Raw genomic sequence first — 21,826 nt, 5'->3', positions numbered from 1 at the left:
GCCATTGGGGATTGCCAAATAAAATGATCACAGGTTGTAACAAAATGGATCTTATTATAAATTTAATACGTCACAGAAAAAAAAATTGTTAACTTGTGGACGGGATGTTGTGCCACAAACATTCGGTGTCAATATTTCTTTAGTACACCATATCCGGATTTCGACAATAAATGTCTCTTCAGTGATGTTAGAAATTGAAACGGTATTTGGAAGGCCATTTAAAAAGCACCCTCATTTTTAGAGAAATTACCCTCATTTTTAGATTAACTCTTGAATTTCAAGAGTCAATATATAGGATGAACGGATCATATAAACCAGAGGGAAAATATGATACATGCCCAAACAAAAAATATAAACGAGTCTAAATTGAAAACTACGTTCAAACCTATGACTGCGTTAGAAAAACCGCAATTTTTATATGTGTGCATGTCAAACAAATTTCGTTGTAGAAGGGTCTAAAAACAGCACAAACAACATTTTCCAAAAGACCAAAAGAGTGAAAGAGTATATTTAAACAAAACGCATTTGACTAACAGGTCGAACAACTGATGTTCTTTAAACCTGCTGACTGCCATTGGCGATTGCCAAATAAAATGATCACAGGTTGTAACAAAATGGACCTTATTATAAATTTAATACGTCACAGAAAAAAAAATTGTTAACTTGTGGACGGGGTGTTGAGCCACAAACATTCGGTGTCAATATTTCTTTAGTACACCATATCCGGATTTCGACAATAAATGTCTCTTCAGTGATGTTAGAAATTGAAACGGTATTTGGAAGGCCATTTAAAAAGCACCCTCATTTTTAGAGAAAGTACCCTCATTTTAAGAATAACTCTTGAATTTTAAGAGTCAATATATAGGATGAACGGATCATATAAACCGGAGGGAAAATATGATACAGTCTAAATTGAAAACTACGTTCAAACCTATGACTGCGTTGGATAAAAACCGCAATTTTTATACGTGTGCATGTCAAACAAATTTCGTTGTAGAAGGGTCTAAAAACAGCACAAACAACATTTTCCAAAAGACCAAAAGAGTGAAAAAGTATATTTAAACAAAACGCATTTGACTAACAGGTCGAACAACTGATGTTCTTTAACCCTGCTGACTGCCATTGGGGATTGCCAAATAAAATGATCACAGGTTGTAACAAAATGGATCTTATTATAAATTTAATACGTCACAGAAAAAAAAATTGTTAACTTGTGGACGGGATGTTGTGCCACAAACATTCGGTGTCAATATTTCTTTAGTACACCATATCCGGATTTCGACAATAAATGTCTCTTCAGTGATGTTAGAAATTGAAACGGTATTTGGAAGGCCATTTAAAAAGCACCCTCATTTTTAGAGAAAGTACCCTCATTTTTAGATTAACTCTTGAATTTTAAGAGTCAATATATAGGATGAACGGATCATATAAACCGGAGGGAAAATATGATACATGCCCAAACAAAAAATATAAACGAGTCTAAATTGAAAACTACGTTCAAACCTATGACTGCGTTGGATAAAAACCGCAATTTTTATACGTGTGCATGTCAAACAAATTTCGTTGTAGAAGGGTCTAAAAACAGCACAAACAACATTTTCCAAAAGACCAAAAGAGTGAAAAAGTATATTTAAACAAAACGCATTTGACTAACAGGTCGAACAACTGATGTTCTTTAACCCTGCTGACTGCCATTGGGGATTGCCAAATAAAATGATCACAGGTTGTAACAAAATGGATCTTATTATAAATTTAATACGTCACAGAAAAAAAAATTGTTAACTTGTGGACGGGATGTTGTGCCACAAACATTCGGTGTCAATATTTCTTTAGTACACCATATCCGGATTTCGACAATAAATGTCTCTTCAGTGATGTTAGAAATTGAAACGGTATTTGGAAGGCCATTTAAAAAGCACCCTCATTTTTAGAGAAAGTACCCTCATTTTTAGATTAACTCTTGAATTTTAAGAGTCAATATATAGGATGAACGGATCATATAAACCGGAGGGAAAATATGATACATGCCCAAACAAAAAATATAAACGAGTCTAAATTGAAAACTACGTTCAAACCTATGACTGCGTTGGATAAAAACCGCAATTTTTATACGTGTGCATTTCAAACAAATTTCGTTGTAGAAGGGTCTAAAAACAGCACAAACAACATTTTCCAAAAGACCAAAAGAGTGAAAAAGTATATTTAAACAAAACGCATTTGACTAACAGGTCGAACAACTGATGTTCTTTAACCCTGCTGACTGCCATTGGCGATTGCCAAATAAAATGATCACAGGTTGTAACAAAATGGATCTTATTATAAATTTAATACGTCACAGAAAAAAAAATTGTTAACTTGTGGACGGGATGTTGTGCCACAAACATTCGGTGTCAATATTTCTTTAGTACACCATATCCGGATTTCGACAATAAATGTCTCTTCAGTGATGTTAGAAATTGAAACGGTATTTGGAAGGCCATTATAAAGCACCCTCATTTTTAGAGAAAGTACCCTCATTTTTAGATTAACTCTTGAATTTTAAGAGTCAATATATAGGATGAATGGATCATATAAACCGGAGGGAAAATATGATACATGCCCAAACAAAAAATATAAACGAGTCTAAATTGAAAACTACGTTCAAACCTATGACTGCGTTGGATAAAAACCGCAATTTTTATACGTGTGCATGTCAAACAAATTTCGTTGTAGAAGGGTCTTAAAACAGCACAAACAACATTTTCCAAAAGACCAAAAGAGTGAAAAAGTATATTTAAACAAAACGCATTTGACTAGCAGGTCGAACAACTGATGTTCTTTAACCCTGCTGACTGCCATTGGCGATTGCCAAATAAAATGATCACAGGTTGTAACAAAATGGATCTTATTATAAATTTAATACGTCACAGAAAAAAAAAATTGTTAACTTGTGGACGGGATGTTGTGCCACAAACATTCGGTGTCAATATTTCTTTAGTACACCATATTCGGATTTCGACAATAAATGTCTCTTCAGTGATGTTAGAAATTGAAACGGTATTTGGAAGGCCATTTAAAAAGCACCCTCATTTTTAGAGAAAGTACCCTCATTTTTAGATTAACTCTTGAATTTTAAGAGTCAATATATAGGATGAACGGATCATATAAACCGGAGGGAAAAGATGATACATGCCCAAACAAAAAATATAAACGAGTCTAAATTGAAAACTACGTTCAAACCTATGACTGCGTTGGATAAAAACCGCAATTTTTATACATGTGCATGTCAAACAAATTTCGTTGTAGAAGGGTCTAAAAACAGCACAAACAACATTTTCCAAAAGACCAAAAGAGTGAAAAAGTATATTTAAACAAAACGCATTTGACTAACAGGTCGAACAACTGATGTTCTTTAACCCTGCTGACTGCCATTGGCGATTGCCAAATAAAATGATCACAGGTTGTAACAAAATGGATCTTATTATAAATTTAATACGTCACAGAAAAAAAAAGTTGTTAACTTGTGGACGGGATGTTGTGCCACAAACATTCGGTGTCAATATTTCTTTAGTACACCATATCCGGATTTCGACAATAAATGTCTCTTCAGTGATGTTAGAAATTGAAACGGTATTTGGAAGGCCATTTAAAAAGCACCCTCATTTTTAGAGAAAGTACCCTCATTTTTAGATTAACTCTTGAATTTTAAGAGTCAATATATAGGATGAACGGATCATATAAACCGGAGGGAAAATATGATACATGCCCAAACAAAAAATATAAACGAGTCTAAATTGAAAACTACTTTCAAACCTATGACTGCGTTGGATAAAAACCGCAATTTTTATACGTGTGCATGTCAAACAAATTTCGTTGTAGAAGGGTCTAACAACAGCACAAACAACATTTTCCAAAAGACCAAAAGAGTGAAAAAGTATATTTAAACAAAACGCATTTGACTAACAGGTCGAACAACTGATGTTCTTTAACCCTGCTGACTGCCATTGGGGATTGCCAAATAAAATGATCATAGGTTGTAACAAAATGGATCTTATTATAAATTTAATACGTCACAGAAAAAAAAATTGTTAACTTGTGGACGGGATGTTGTGCCACAAACATTAGGTGTCAATATTTCTTTAGTACACCATATCCGGATTTCGACAATAAATGTCTTTCAGTGATGTTAGAAATTGAAACGGTATTTGGAAGGCCATTTAAAAAGCACCCTCATTTTTAGAGAAAGTACCCTCATTTTTAGATTAACTCTTGAATTTTAAGAGTCAATATATAGGATGAACGGATCATATAAACCGGAGGGAAAATATGATACATGACCAAACAAAAAATATAAACGAGTCTAAATTGAAAACTACGTTCAAACTTATGACTGCGTTGGATAAAAACCGCAATTTTTATATAAGTGTCTAAGAATGTAACTTTAACACACTAATGAGTGTTATAAAATTAGGTGTTATATTTTATATATTATTCTCGCAATATTTCGCTACACAAATTAGCTTCATCGGGCGTGTGCATCTATCTAGGTGAAATCGGATGCATGACAAAAAATATCTTTGTAGCTTGAGCTACACAAAAGTTTAACATATTGATTGATGATTTGTATAAAACATATTTTTGCCGTTTATTGTACATAAATATTTGTTCAAAAATTAACACAAATAGTTGTTTTAGTTAAATAGAAGTAAAATTGATGATTTATTCCTTTGGTTTCGGGTAGAACTGTTTTTCATCCCTCTATTAGACACTATATATAACAACATTTTCGTTTTATAACAGACTGATATAATTTTTTCCTTATCTGCATAGTATCGCCTATTCTAGACGATCCGGTACATAGTAAATTTGCTGGTTGGTCCTTTTTATAGACTTATATATATATATTTTTTTTTTTTTTTTTTTTTTTTTTTTTTTTTTTTTTTTTTTTTTTTCTGTGACGTATTAAATTTATAATAAGATCCATTTTGTTACAACCTGTGATCAATTTTATTTGGCAATCGCCAATGGCAGTCAGCAGGGTTAAAGAACATCAGTTGTTCGACCTGTTAGTCAAATGCGTTTTGTTTAAATATACTTTTTCACTCTTTTGGTCTTTTGGAAAATGTTGTTTGTGCTGTTTTTAGACCCTTCTACAACGAAATTTGTTTGACATGCACACGTATAAAAATTGCGGTTTTTATCCAACGCAGTCATAGGTTTGAACGTAGTTTTCAATTTAGACTCGTTTATATTTTTTGTTTGGGCATGTATCATATTTTCCCTCCGGTTTATATGATCCGTTCATCCTATATATTGACTCTTAAAATTCAAGAGTTAATCTAAAAATGAGGGTACTTTCTCTAAAAATGAGGGTGCTTTTTATATGGCCTTCCAAATACCGTTTCGATCCCTAACATCACTGAAGAGACATTTATTGTCGAAATCCGGATATGGTGTACTAAAGAAATATTGACACCGAATGTTTGTGGCACAACATCCTGTCCACAAGTTAACAAATTTTTTTTTTTTTTTTTTTTTTTTTTTTTTTTTTTTTTTCTTTCTGTGACGTATTAAATTTATAATAAGATCCATTTTGTTACAACCTGTGATCAATTTTATTTGGCAATCGCCAATGGCAGTCAGCCGGGTTAAAGAACATCAGTTGTTCGACCTGTTAGTCAAATACGTTTTGTTTAAATATACTTTTTCACTCTTTTGGTCTTTTGGAAAATGTTGTTTGTGCTGTTTTTAGACCCTTCTACAACGAAATTTGTTTGACATGCACACGTATAAAAATTGCGGTTTTTATCCAACGCAGTCATAGGTTTGAACGTAGTTTTCAATTTAGACTCGTTTATATTTTTTGTTTGGGCATGTATCATATTTTCCCTCCGGTTTATATGATCCGTTCATCCTATATATTGACTCTTAAAATTCAAGAGTTAATCTAAAAATGAGGGTACTTTCTCTAAAAATAAGGGTGCTTTTTATATGGCCTTCCAAATACCGTTTCGATCCCTAACATCACTGAAGAGACATTTATTGTCGAAATCCGGATATGTTGTACTAAAGAAATATTGACACCGAATGTTTGTGGCACAACATCCCGTCCACAAGTTAACAATTTTTTTTTTTTTTTTTTTTTTTTTTTTATTTTTTTTCTGTGACGTATTAAATTTATAATAAGATCCATTTGGTTACAACCTGTGATCAATTTTATTTGGCAATCGCCAATGGCAGTCAGCAGGGTTAAAGAACATCAGTTGTTCGACCTGTTAGTCAAATGCGTTTTGTTTAAATATACTTTTTCACTCTTTTGGTCTTTTGGAAAATGTTGTTTGTGCTGTTTTTAGACCCTTCTACAACGAAATTTGTTTGACATGCACACGTATAAAAATTGCGGTTTTTGTCCAACGCAGTCATAGGTTTGAACGTAGTTTTCAATTTAGACTCGTATATATATATATATATATATATATATATATAACATCTTCATGCCTTATATATCATGTACTGTAGTACGCCGCTAGATTAAAACTGACGTGGAAAGGTAACACATGCCCACCGATATATATAAAAGATAGCATCATACTTATATAAGTATCAAAAGAGGTTTAGGTTTCAATAATATACTTGTACCAAAATATGTGTCTATGTTACGGAAACGTATCAGGGCCATTCGTTTTTATATTTTTTTTCTAATTGTCCGAATTTTATCGTGGAATTATCAACTTTAATCTTGGAATTATTAACTTTAATCTTGGAATTAGCAACTTTAATCTTTGAATTGTCAATTCAAGTCATGACACTGACAACCTTACAATTGAAAACGTTAACTTTTATCTTGGAATTATCGTTTTTAATTTTGGAACTATCAACCTTTATTTTGGTAATTCCAACTTTAATTTTAGAACTATAAACTTTAATCATGGAAATAACTGATATTTTACTTCACCCCCACAGCAATAGTGTTAAACAAAAGAAATCTAATCTTCTTATTGAAAAAAATAACATAATGATTTTTGCCGGTCAATTGTTTTTGTAAATTGTTATATAGATATAGACGTGAAATTCTATATTTAGATATGCATTTTTCTTTTCAAAACTTTATATTGTTATGAAGTATGCTCTACATATCTAATATATATGTGTTATTTGAAATCTTACTTAAGGCTAATTGTGTTATTTAAATCAAAAAGGAAATTTATATTTGCATAAATATACAGTCCCCAAATCTATGCATATCAAAATTAAAATATTGTAATTATTTAGCTAGAATTAGTTTAACGTATAAGTCATATTCATGAATTAAGAGAAAAAGAATGTCAACATTGGAAGTTAAACATTGGTGAACCACTTTCCTTGTCTAATTCGATTCACAAAAAATATGTTTATACTGGAAAACGTTGATTATATTTTCTTATGATTGAGAATGGAAATGAGGAATGTGTCAAAAACACAACAACTCGAATAGATAGCAGCTGAAGGTCACCAATAAGTCTTCAACGCATCGAAAAAATCCCGCACCCGGGATGGGCCTCCTATAGAACCTTAAAAAACGTGTTCTTGTTCAGTGATAGTGACGTCACACTAAGCACCAAAACATATAAATGAACTAAAAAAAAAACCAAGACTAACAAAGGCCAAAGGGTCTTGACTCGGGACAGGTTAAAAATGCAGCGAAAAAAAAACATGTTTTGTCACCCCTATAACTCTGTAGAATAAATTAACTCATATCAATTTGCATAGAAGAGCTCAGTTTCAATAAATTCAGTAAATTTTACGAACCCCATCACGAGTTGATATCGGATATGTTCCTTACATCGTAACTACAATCCCCTTCCCTTTAATGATTGTGACCTACCGAATTAGAATATTTACTGGATTTGTTATAACATTTGGTTGTCTGTGTTGTGTCATGTGTGACGTTGTTTGTTTGTTTGTCTTTTTTTCATTTTTAGCCATGGCGTTGTCAATTTATTTTTGGTTTATGAGTTTGATTGTTCCTCTGGTATTTTTCGTCCCTCTTTTTGAAGTTCTAGTCTAATGTTATACTGAGTATACGAACACTAAGCAACATGACATTCATCAACAAAGGACTACTAGCAGTTAATAGCATGCCAGCTACAGACATCAATCAAACAAATTAAAAGATTAAGTGTAAACTTAATCTATAACAAGAAATCAAACAGACCTAGATATGTCTAATTTGACGAGGTTTCCTATCTATGTAATCAACTTATAGCCTCATTAATGTTAAAATTGGTTTTGTTTTACTGTCGGCAGTCTTCGAAGGTCATTTCGATAATCAATTCATGGCATATTATAAGCATGCTAAAATACACACATTTATTATGTTATAATATCGAGTTATTGTATTATTAATTGTTTTTTATGACTCATTGTACAAACATATTTTGGATATAAGGTTTAGTATTTTATAATGAGATATGAGAATTTGAGTCAAATCGGTGTAAATGAATAAGTCAGCTAATTTTCCTTAATTTTTTTGCATATTTTATTTTTGAATTTCGAATGGAAATGGGGAATAGGTCAAAGAAACAACAACTCGACCAAAAGGCAAAAAACAGCCGAAGGTCACCAACGGGTCTTCAACACAGTGAGAAAACCCGCACACCGAGGTGTGCTTCAGCTGGCCCCTTAAGAAAAATGCGTACTAGTTCAGTTATATTGGACGTCATATTAAACTCCAAAATCTATCATTAAACTGAAATTAAAAATCATACAAGACTCACAACAGCCAGAGGCTACTGACTTTAGACAGGCGGTATTAAACATATTTTTTTTAAGGATTTACCTCTCGCCTATACCTGTAGCCAATTAAGAAAAAGAAGAAAAAAACCACATATCAATATGCGCAGTAAAACTCAGTTTAAAAGAAGTCAAATACTTCAAGTTTAAGGTCAGATATATTTGGTGCAAGGAATAACTGTTGAGGTATACATGTTTGAATTGTAGGTACAATCTGAACTTGACATACCTTTATGGTTCATTGTTCATGTTAAGTGTTTGTTTTTTGGTCTTGTCTTTTTTAATAACCACAAGTAATTGGTCTACTATATTTGGTGTTCAAAATATCTTAATGTGTATCTGTCCGTCTGAAAGGATTTATCTGACCTTGAACTCATAATCATAGATCGTCAGTTTATGTGATACAATCAATGAAACCTTTATCTTTAAAACTCAACACAAAACCAATGGTCAGTAAAGCAGGCGAGACATTTAAATATGTGAACTCTTGTACTAAAATGAATAAAAGTTAAAGAATATGTATTGGATTACGTGTTACTTCCTGTTGATAGTGCTTGTATGTTTTTCAGCAAAATAACAATAACAATGATATCTGAACTTCATAACTTATATTAATTTCGGTTTTATACATGCAGGACCTTATGCAGAAATAAAGATGTTTTCGGATATGGAATTTCAAGGTCTGTTAAGCAGCGGATCATACAAATGTTACTGGAACCGTATTTTTCTTACCGGTCCATTTGGTGTTGGCAAGACATGTTTAGCCAAAATTCTAGTGGGAGATGAGGCTCCAGAGCAACGAGAGTCAACAGATGGTATATGGATTTACCTCGGCAGAGCTGGAATGAATATAAAGGAACGTTGTTGGATATTCTTGGAAAAGGGTATGTAATCTTTAAGAATATAAACAAGAGAAATTGACTGAGAAAATGCATCTCAGAGTAATATGTTGAAATTTGAGAAAAACGATTGAACCCGTATTTTCGGTCAAATTCGAGTTATATATTGTTAGGTCAACATGTAACTCGAGTTACACTTTCAGTTAAAATTAATCATTTGTTTTGTCGTTGATTTCCGTGTATTATATTGGTCTCTGTTTACTCCATTGACTTTTGGTGGTAAATCCGTGGCAAGCCCATTATTATGTTTCATTCTTCGTAAACATACTGAATATGACTAGTATTGGGGTATCATAATAAAACATTGTAAAACGTTGGAAAATTACTGATAGGCGTATACAATTGTCTGTTTATGCACATAGTTTCATACACCTTACTCGACACTATTTAAGGACGTACATATATAGAAATCTATAACTTGAGGCAAGTATGAATAAGTCAAAAATTTTGCACAACTCAGATATCAAACATTGCCTGCCAGTGAAATTATTATGTTTTATGAAAAATCTTCTCTGTTCTCCAAACAATCTGCGTGTGCATTATTTTGCATACCTAATTGGAAATTGTAAATGGACACATTTAAATGGATAAATGCATATTATTGGCCGATAAGCCTTTTGACGAAGATTTATCATACCGACATTTTGTAACGTGTAGTTGGTTTCGTTTTCAAGACTATAAATTCAATATTTTAACTTTCTATTACTTAGCCATTACTATACTTGTGCGTCTATAGCTCATAGGTTAGCATTTGCTGGTACTTTGGTGGGTTTTAAGATCATATCTTGTAGCAATTTGCTATTTGTACTTAAAACCCACAAACAATCATCCGATCAACTTAACTTTAAAACTTTATAACATCATTGTTCATTTTTTATTTTACAGTTAGATTTTCAAACTTTCAAAAGTTTATTCTTATGTTGCAAAGAGGAATTGCTAAAACTAGGAATATCTATATATATTAATTAAGTAAATGCATCAGTTATTTACAAACTGTTCCAGATTGAATGTTGATTGTTGCTATTTGTAGACACTATATATATATATATATATACAACTCGTCTAAACATCAACCCAACAATGTTAGATCTGTAAATTTGCTTTCGCAAATTTTTGGTTCTTACATATATATATATATATATAACTCGTCTAAACATCAACCCAACAATGTTAGATCTGTAAATTTGCTTTCGCAAATTTTTGGTTCTTCCCTCGCCGGGATTCGAACCCATGCTACTGTGATATCGTGACACCAAATCGCCTGCACTGCAGCCGTCCCGCTAGACCACACGACCACCTGGGCTCTCAAAAAAAGAGCTTTCGGTGGGCATATGTTACCTTTCCACGTCAGTTTTAATCTAGCGGCGTACTACAGTACATGATATATAAGGCATGAAGATGTTATTGTTACAGATCAGCTAAATTATCTATAGTAAAGGATCCTACAAGTTAATGTAAGATACAGTCACAGAAAATAATTATATTCATAAGTACGTCTGAGTCAGTGACAACCCTACAACAGATGATGTTTAGACGAGTTGTATATACATTATGTACACATCCATGTATCACCATCATTGATGGCGATCCGATGGACACATCTGTTGTAGGGTTGTCACTGACTCAGACGTACTTATGTATATATATATATAGAGCCCAGGTGGTCGTGTGGTCTAGCGGGACGGCTGCAGTGCAGGCGATTTGGTGTCACGATATCACAGTAGCATGGGTTCGAATCCCGGCGAGGGAAGAACCAAAAATTTGCGAAAGCAAATTTACAGATCTAACATTGTTGGGTTGATGTTTAGACGAGTTGTATATATATATATATATATATATATATATACAACTCGTCTAAACATCAACCCAACAATGTTAGATCTGTAAATTTGCTTTCGCAAATTTTTGGTTCTTCCCTCGCCGGGATTCGAACCCATGCTACTGTGATATCGTGACACCAAATCGCCTGCACTGCAGCCGTCCCGCTAGACCACACGACCACCTGGGCTCTATATATATATATATAAAAAAACGTGTGAACGGGTCAGGATCCATAAACAGCAAATACGGCAGGTAGCAATACACAGTAAGGAAAAAAAACTTAAAATTGACACTCATAATTTTTAATCACCCTCTTTCCCCTCCTGTCTAACAAAGAAGGCTTTACATGTGTGTTATGCATGTATATGTTACAGTGAATTTGTATAATCAGTGATTATGTAGAATCCCTGAAATTTTCAGGGATTATGTAGAATCACTGGCTAGTTTAGTGATTATGTAGAATCCCTGAAATTTTCAGAGATTATGTAAAATCACTAGAAAAATCGTCAGGGATTCTACATAATAACTAAAATGAAGAAGTCGTTGTATTTATAAAGAAAGTAAATAAAAATAAAATATACAATCACATAAAAACATCAGAATGAAGTAACTAAAATTGTAACAATATATCAAAATGATAAACCCTTTTTTTTTTAAAGTAAGACACAATATATTAAAATAATATGCTTCACATCTGTTTTAACCACAATATCCACATATTACAAATCCTTTATCTGCAAATATCGAATCAGATTTTAACAACATGCCTAAGAGAAATAAAAAGTTCAGTAAAAACATACTAAGGTACAACCCCCCCCCCCCGATTTTTTTTTTTTTTTTTTTTTTTTAAATAAATAAATAAATGGGAATTTGCAACCTTGAACTGGTTCGAGCAAGAAAGATACAGATACCATTGTTTTGTGGAAGGCAATATCCTTTTTTAGACATTTCTTTTAAGAATTGCCATTATGGGTTTCCCTTTTCTTTTTTATCCTGTCGAATTGCTATGAGAATATGGAAGCTTCCTCTTAAAGTTTGTTCTATTTGTCAATCCCAAGTTCTGCCTGTTTTTCTATACATTTAGATGCCTAAGTTCTCACAAATTGTTCTTTTAACAAAAACAAACACACAAAACAGTTGTTCCATAATCTACTTCACCATTTGCTTTACATGTATCAAAAATAACATGCTTGTGGATTTACAAATAGAGCATGAATATCCATTTGACGATGGCTTTTAAAAAACAAACAATACACATAATGCTATCGTTATAAAGGGAAGGATAATATTTTTAATTTTGGAGTCTTAAACTATATCTCGAAACCTTGTGTTGGTTATATCTTTTAGATCATCCTCTGTGTTTAAAAGCTAAATTATTTCATCTGGCAAGGAAAATGAAAGAAACTTAAAATTATAATGTGTCTATATTAACTTTGTTTATTAAACAAAGGACCATCAAATTATTCATAATCCCTGAAATCATATTAGGGAATTTGTAGAATAATTATTAAAATGTTCAGTGATTATGTAAAATCACTGGTCATTTTCAGGGATTATATAGAATTACTAATGATTTTAGTGATTCTACATATTCCCTGAAAAATCAGGGATTCTACATAATCCCTGATTATACAAATTCACTGTAACATATATACTTGTAGAAAGAAAATCTTCCATAGATTTGATTTCTAATGCTCATTAGGTGAAATATAATCCATTTTGGGTGTAACCATGGCAACCATCTGCATTTCTTAGATTCAAAATATAGCAAAAAAGGTGGGTGAACATGTCACAAAAGTCTCAAAAATTTGGTCTAAAGGAAAATTTCAATGAATTACAGTAATACCTTTCCTGAATCCATAGGTTTATATCTATCAAGTGGTCCAAAAAAAATCATATGCTTTCCTGCTCCTTTTTCCATAAAATTGAATTGAAAAGATCGAGCACAAAATCTTTGTTGATAAACACTTCAATAATTTAAGGACCTATGAACGGTACGGATAGGAAAATACGGACTGTAAATCATACAAATGGCCTATAAAACATGTTAAAATCAATCTAAATGTTCATATAAACCCACTAAGAAGGCTCTATTATTCTTCAATTATCTAAAAATCAATTTTATTGTACAAAAACTTTCATATTTAAAAAATTCACAGGGGCCACAATGCGAAACTAAAGTTCTAACTGTGTATTGCTACCTTAAGGATAAACATTTTTTTCCCCAATTCCACTTTAAATGGATTTCTGTTTTCTACTAGTTAAAACAAGCATTTTCGCCTGCTAGTTTTGAAAATCGGTTCAGAAATAAATATTTTATGAAGATTAGCAGTTGACACTGAAATGCAACAAAAAAGTGATTTTATGAAACATGCCATGTCAGAGTGCATTCTCACCTTTTTTAGTCAATTTTCTAAAACTATACCTTCTAACCCTGTCTTTTCTTATTTAAAAACTTAAATTAACCTTAACAGTAGACAGCTTTTATAAGTTAATGATATTTTAAAGCTCTAGAATGTCAATTTTGTTGTGTATTACCATACCAAAGCCTTGGTTAAAATTTAGTTAATACTGAATTTTTTTTATAACAGCGGGGAAAAAAATAGGCTTAATTCATCCTAAGTTGTGACTTTATACTTGCTAAAATAATAAATTTGATTTAGTCGAATGAAAAAATATAAAGCGCCCCCTTCTAAGGTTTCTACATAACGTGCAATCTTCTTGTCCAAGGGGTAGCCAATAAATTATCAATTTATAACGGAACCAAGTCTTTGTGTGAAAATGTCTATATTGGTTGCTAAGGACAATAAACAACAAAACTAACATATATTGTCATACCAAAGGTTGTTTCTCCCTTAGAATTGTATCTATAACATAAATATCAATAGTTTTTGTGGTATGTTTGTCTTAAAAAGAGCAATTATTTGCTTTGTCAAATGCCATAAGGTAGCAATACACAGTTAGGAAAAAAACTTAAAATTGACACTCATAATTTTTAATCACCCTATTTCCCCTCCTGTCTAACAAGGAAGGCTTTATATGTGTGTTATGCATGTATATACTTGTAGAAAGAAAATCTTCCATATATTTGATTTCTAATGCTCATTAGGGTGAAATATAATCCATTTTGGGTGTAACCATGGCAACAATCTGCATTTCTTAGATTCAAAATATAGCAAAAAAGGGGGGTGAACATGTCACAAAAGTCTCCAAAATTTGGTCTAAAGGAAAATTTCAATGAATTACAGTGATACCTTTCCTGAATCCATAGGTTTATATCTATCAAGTGGTCCAAAAAAAATCATATGCTTTCCTGCTCCTTTTTCCATAAAATTGAATTGAAAAGATCGAGCACAAAATCTTTGTTGATAAACACTTCAATAATGTAAGGACCTATGAACGGTACGGATAGGAAAATACGGACTGTCAATCATACAAATGGTCTATAAAACATGTTAAAATCAATCTAAATGTTCATATAAACCCACTAAGAAGGCTCTATTATTCTTCAATTATCTAACAATCAATTTTATTGTACAAAAACTTTCATATTTAAAAAAATCACAGGGGCCATAATGCGAAACTAAAGTTCTAACTGTGTATTGCTACCGCAACCCGAGAACAGACAAATTCCGTTGAGCGAACATTTCGACATTTTTTTCCGGCGGAAAATTCAAATTTTCCCCGTTCTTCAAATGTACGGAACCAACAGAAAAATACCGTAAGGAACTAGAAAGAAAATTCATTAAAGTGTTTGACGCCAAGCTTAATGCCTAGTAGTTACATGAACAATAACGTTGCGTCATACTCCTTATATTTTACGAACAATGACGTTACGTCATAATACTAATGTGTTCCCCATAACGACGTTCATAACGACGTTCATAGTCTTGAAAAGTCCCAAGATGGATGAAAGCGCTAGACAATGCTGCTTTTAAAACTCTTTTTGTGTATTTAAAATCTTTAATATATAGTTCTGTACACCGCTTGAAAAGAAACTTTTTTTGTATATATATAGAATAACCATACATTGTCTCGAAATATCAAAGTTATTTGTACAAGGCTTAGAAACAGGTTGAAAGCGAGGCTGCGCCGAGCATTTCTACCTGTTTCGAGCCGAGTACAAATAACAAATTGATATTTCGAGACAATGTATGGTTATTCTTTATATATTGCAACTCTTAAAACTGTTCTAAATGAAGTATTTTGGGTAAAAAACATCATTTCTTAATCTAAAGCGGACGACGTTAAATTTCCGCGATCCTGTATGTTTTATTGACGTCATAAATAAAACTCCACGGAAACCCATTGTCAACGTCATAAACAAGGTGATATACGGTCATGTACTGTATATGACATGAATATACAGTCAATGCAATTTGACTGCTCAAATAGCACAGCTGCAGTATATATATATATATAGATATAAGTATTCTCAATTCATCACGTTAGAATATTAATTTACTACGTTTTTAACTTTTGATTTTCAATCTTTTGGAAAATCATTAATGCTTTGTGTAGTCAAACATGGTATATTCTCATATATTCTTCTTCACCATTTAAAAAAATCAAATGCAAACGAATATTTCAGTTACTCCTGAATGCAGAACTTACTTCCAATCCATTTTTAAGATTTGCCTTCTTTACAAAAATCCCCATAGGTGAATAGAAATATTGTCACCATAGGTCTTTTTCCAAACGGCAGTAAAATCCTGCCGAAGAAGAGGCTTCCGTTTGGCTGTATGGGATATATAAAATGTCCAACCATTTAAAATGTGGATGCTTAATCCGATGCCTCGTGTAAAGAGAATGTCATTTAAATTTCTGACCCTATCCATTATACCATCGTTTTCCAGTGGCAGCTGAAATTTCACAGACCTTCATCTTGACGGCCTCCTTTACTGGACCTACCTATTTTGTTGATTGTTAATCTATTCTAGTAATGAAAGTTCATGAAATAATTGTCACTGAATATTAAGCAAACAACAATAAAAAAAAATCGTTTCTCTAGTTTAACCAATTAAAAAGACCCTTAGCCTACTTGTTTGAAATGTTTTACAATTTATTTTGTCATGAGGGCAGGGGTTATCGTTATAAGTAATCAGTTGTTCATGTTGTTATCGATTACTTTTTTGACAATGTGATTATATGTAACCATGATATGCCTTTCTCAACCATATGTCGTAATCTAAGAGTATTTCCCCAGTTGATGTGAACTAATGTTTTGTAATGATCAAAGCAAATGTTTTGGAAACGAACTTTTGATTGATAAATTATATTATAAATTATTTAGGGACTATCTTAAATGCAACTGTGCAAAGTTTGCTACGGAGTAAAGAAATGGCAACTACAGATGAAGAGATGTCAGATTCTGATGATTCTAAAAACAGGGAGGAAATCCAAAACAAAGGTTTGTATCATCCAGTCCAGGTCATGATACATCAAGTCCAGGTGCTGTTAAACGTGAAGAGAAAATGCCAGATCGCAGTGGTGTTAAGTCTTATGTCAGTACTCCAAGTGTACGCACAATTAGGTCAAGGTTAAAAGCTTTCTTCAGTCTCCAAAGTCGAAAACAGAAAGTATTGAAAGGTATTTGTTGTTAGAATTATGTCTAAATATAAATCATGCCATATTGTGTGGGCGTCTTGTCTTTCTTGTCAGTGTCAATATGAGTGTTGTGCCAAACCTTGTTCATTTCACAATTTATGTTAACCAAGAACGTGATCAAACAGTGACAAGTTGTGAATTTGACCAAAAGGTTCCATTCTTCAAACAGGAGTTTGGGATTGATTTTGATGGTTATGGTCCAACTGTTTTTGTAAAAGTACAAAAAGAACTAGGATGATTATTTCGCCGGACAGTTATTTGTGTATTAGACTATGGATCTCTCTAAAACTATACCACCGTTTAGGAATGAAGACTCCAACAAAAAGTAGTTTTTTCTATGTCTTAGGACTTTGGTATAAATGTTTGGATATCTTTACATTATACGACAACGTCTTATGGACCTCAATGCTCTTCAACTTCATACTTTATTTGGCCTTTTCAACATTTTTGGATTCGAGCGTCACTGATGAGTTTTTTGTAGACGAGACACGCCTCTTGCGTTAATATTAAATTTTAATCCTGGTATCTATGATGAGTTCTTATACTTCAAAATGATGGTTTGGATTGATTTTTGTGATTTTGGCCCAAACTGTTGAAAAGGACCAACAATAGGATTTAGATGTTCCCGGACAATTTATGTTTATGTGAATGAGGAGTCCGACAAAAAGAAGTTTTTTTTTATGTTTTAGGATTTTGGTATAAATGTTTGTAAATATGTTAAACTACACAATATTTATTTTGGTGGTTATGGCCAAAACTGTTAAAAAGGACAAAAAACTGCGATTTGAATGTTTCTGGACAATAGCTTGTGTATAACTCTATGGCTCTCTATAAAATTATAGTCAAAGGAAGGTTAGGTATTATTTTTGGAATAATGGACAAACTGTGTAGGAAGTAGTGACCAGAAAGACTTTGATTCCCATGGTTCCTGACAACAAATTGAGTATAATTGTATGGGTCTCTGAAATTAAAACCACTAAGCTCCGTACAGAAAATGGATAGTTTCGAAGGATTTTTTTGGGTTAAGGCCCTACACATTTTTTTTTCTAAAAGGGACTAAACGATAGTTTTGTGTACTTTATATAAATTGTTTTTTTCTTTACCAAGGTAAGTGGGGGTATAATTCAAAGACTTGAATTCTTTTGTATCTTTAATATGCTATTCATGTTTGTATTGTAAACCCTTTTATAAGTTGGTCCTCATTTAGGTATAGAGTATCCGCAATACGCTGCTTTGATATAGAAAAGCAAATGAAGTTAACGGATGTTTTTTTAAAATCTGAACATGTCTTTAGATAAGTTAAGAACCGGTTTTCAAATCGGCCTAAATCAGAGTCTAAATTTACCATTATTGTTCAAATTAAACAAAACAATAATTCATAAAGTTCTTTGATATGCCGTACCGAACTGTGTATTCAAAGTATTATCAATTTAGTCTATTTTGAATCAGAAAAAAATCTAAATAAAATTATGTTGATATCATCGATCAGACATTTGATTGTAAAGACTCTTTAATATGCTTTATCAAACTATGTCAATGTACATGTATGTATCTTTATGTTTTATGTTTTACTATTATATACACATGGAAAAAAGTATTGCAGCACCAAATTAAAATTCAAATTAAAAACACACTCTTTATGTTTTTGTGATATGATTTGTTGAAATAGAACTAGTTAAACATTATCTAAATATCACCTGAGTTTAATCAATTAAACATCGACTCGATAAGTTCTGATCTGCACATGCAGCTTCTGTACTCGTAAACAATAAAAGAGATTTTTTTATCTTCATTGTTTTCAACACTTTAAATAACCAAGTTTATAAAGATATGTGATTGAAACTTTGTAATTGATTATTTACAACTCATAACTGTAGCAAGGTGGCAGAAAATCAGCATGAGAGAAGCAGGTATGTCGCTTTGACAAATGCACGTATTGTTGGTCATCACCATTCCATTATAAGTCGTTTTGACAATTAAATCAGGCAACAAACAATTTAAAGACCTTCTGAGATCATGAAGACCCCTATACCATCTGCTAGGGAAAATCAGGTATAATGAAGGTTGGTCAGAAGGAAACCCATTGCAAACAATACAATCCTAAAAAGAGAGTGATGACCATACGGGAGCCTTAAACAAGAACTGTTCGAGTTCGGCTCATCGGTACTGGTTAACGTGCGAGAAGACCGTTCTGGGGACCTTTCTATACGAACAGACACACAGTTGCCCGTATCCAATATAGTGCAGAGCTCGCCAAAGTTGGAAATTAGCATCATGGAGGAAGATACATTGTTCCAATAAAATTCGGTTTATCTTCCTGGGGCCGATCGTAGCTCGGATTGAACCATATCGAGCATATATGGGACACTATTCTGCGTGAAGTGCATGCAAGGACAACCCACTCCAAACACTTATGAGAGGAATCAGAAGACGTAACTATGCAGTTATACGTTTAAATGGAGGCTGCACATAAAGTACAAATTCTTTCGCGTATAACGATCAACCATGATGTGAACAATCATCTAAAGATTAATTTTGAAATGTCTCACATTGTAAAGTTCGACTACAGTTGTAAAATGCATTTTTATGTACAAAAAGCACTTCATTTTGTTATAAAAATTTTAATTAGATAAAACATTTAATTTTCATTCATTTTTTGTTCGTTTTAAGGCCAATGTTATCATTAACTACGTTTCAATATTATTTTACAAATATTTTATCGTATTCCCTCTAAAATTAAGTTTTAAAACATCAAGGTGTTGCAATACTTTTTTTTCCATTTGTATAGGCCATTTTCAAAAGTTTCTGAACTTTAACAAGTTTTGTACTGCCTAGAACATGTAGAATTGAACAGTCCAAAGAATGACTATATTGTATTCCCCTGTCTAACATTTAAGTGTAAAATGGACTAGCCCGTACATGTATCATTTTAAAGATCTATTAGATAATCTTTTCTTTTGTATCTGATTCATTGATTTATTTGTATTTAAACATGGCTGTTTTAAAACGAATATCAGTGCAATACATTTCAAAAGGCAAACCATTTGAAAAGTGCAACAATGCTTTGCGAATAAGTTATGTCTGTATAAACAAAACTGGTTTGACAAACTTTAAAATGGACAATTATTCTTTTTAAATATTCGTTTTTTTTTCAATTACACGCATAATATATGTGATTAAGGAAACACAAGTTTTATTTTAACAAAATACACGACTATCTTGTTCCAATTATCAATTCTTACATACACAAATCAACTTGTATTTTGTTTTCAGGTCAAAATGTTGGAAATCTTAAATCTTCAAATGACGAAAGTGCTCTGATGCATAGAGCTACTAGATATGATAATGCTGGGAGAGAGGAAGACACTGAAGATAAATTGACTGCCAATGCCATTTCAGAAGAAGACATTATTCAACTAATCCGATCTGAATGTAATAAAGGCAATTACGAAATGGTAATTGTCCCCATTGATTTATGGGACTTTGGCGGTCAAAAGATATATCACTTTACACACCAACTCTTCATATCTAGCAGAGGCACTTTTGTATTGATATTCAACGGTAGTAAAGGTATTAACGAAGAAATACCTGACTACCTAGACTTACCTGGCTGTAGAAATCAACGAAATACAGCAGGTATGGTACCTTTTATAAATGGTCAAAACAATCTGTCCATTTTCATTTAAATAAGATATGTTTATAGTAATTTTAAGGCCTTAATATAACAAACTATAGGCCCTTTTTCAAAGATGTATACAGCAACAGGGTCAGCAATACAAGATCTAGTATTATTGGTTAATTAAACATCTAGATGAACTGATAATTAATTGTTTTAAATCGATTTTATTTTATCCAGTATCAAGAACGAAGAATTTCATTGTTCGTTGTTTTTGAACTTAAACACAGAGAGCGGAAGACCGATTTGTGATGTTCTTAAATCACCTCGTCGTAAATGCTGATATGTATAAGAATGATTATGCCTACATGTAATCCCTACATTCTGTTGTTGCTTAATTCAGTTTATGATTCATGCAAATAACACAGTATTGTATGAGTTTATGTCATCAGGAAAACAAAATATTTTTCCTAAAGGAATAATTAATCTAACTACTAAAATGATCGACAGTTTGTTTTTGTATTAAATTCACCAATGCTGCTGATACATTTAACACTTGAAAAGATTAATATGATTAGATAGTGTTTGTGGGAATCAGTTATTTTCATTTACTTATAACTGCTTACTGATCATTAATTATTGAAAGACTATTTTACACTTTCCTACATATTAACATGTATGTGTGTTCGTTGCAGTCTATCTCGTCCATTGGGTTAATTCAGTCCTTACATATTGTAAAACTTTGACCGAAAATGGAGGATACCCAAAAATCAAATTTGTTGCAACACACAAAGATCAAGTAAAAGTAAGTACTGACGTAATTTAAGGAATTTTGTAGCTCTAATACTTTGCTATGTAAGACAGAGTCGCAATTGAATGTTGTGTAAAGAACCCATCCGTTGGTTTCCCCCTTTATCTCCAAAACTACAGAAAAGATTGAAATATGTTGAAGAAATGAAGCTGTCACAATTAAATATTTTGTGGTATTTTGATCATCCGTCTGATTTACTAGATAGTACATATTTAAGTATAATATACTCTGAAAGTTTTCAGCCTTTATTATTGAGTTTTCACAGAAGGATTGCAAACAAGTGATGCACTTCTATTACAAAATTGTTCGAATATTTTTTTC

General features: G+C 32.3%; 1 protein-coding gene across 1 annotated transcript in view; it reads left to right on the top strand.

Moving 5' to 3' along the window:
• The window catches only part of LOC134694105 (uncharacterized), a 59,777-nt gene that overhangs the window by 29,864 nt on the left and 8,087 nt on the right, over positions 1-21,826 (top strand). Inside the window, exons 8-12 of the mRNA XM_063555100.1 lie at positions 9,387-9,635; positions 16,765-16,881; positions 18,956-18,988; positions 20,352-20,714; positions 21,390-21,499. Coding sequence (XP_063411170.1) covers positions 9,387-9,635; positions 16,765-16,881; positions 18,956-18,988; positions 20,352-20,714; positions 21,390-21,499 — 872 coding nt within the window. The remainder of the gene's footprint in view (positions 1-9,386; positions 9,636-16,764; positions 16,882-18,955; positions 18,989-20,351; positions 20,715-21,389; positions 21,500-21,826) is intronic.

Source organism: Mytilus trossulus, chromosome 13, assembly GCF_036588685.1.
Source record: "Mytilus trossulus isolate FHL-02 chromosome 13, PNRI_Mtr1.1.1.hap1, whole genome shotgun sequence".
NCBI lineage: Eukaryota > Metazoa > Mollusca > Bivalvia > Mytilida > Mytilidae > Mytilus > Mytilus trossulus.
Note: the sequence above shows the minus strand (reverse complement) of the source record. Positions and strands in the feature narration are given on the sequence as shown.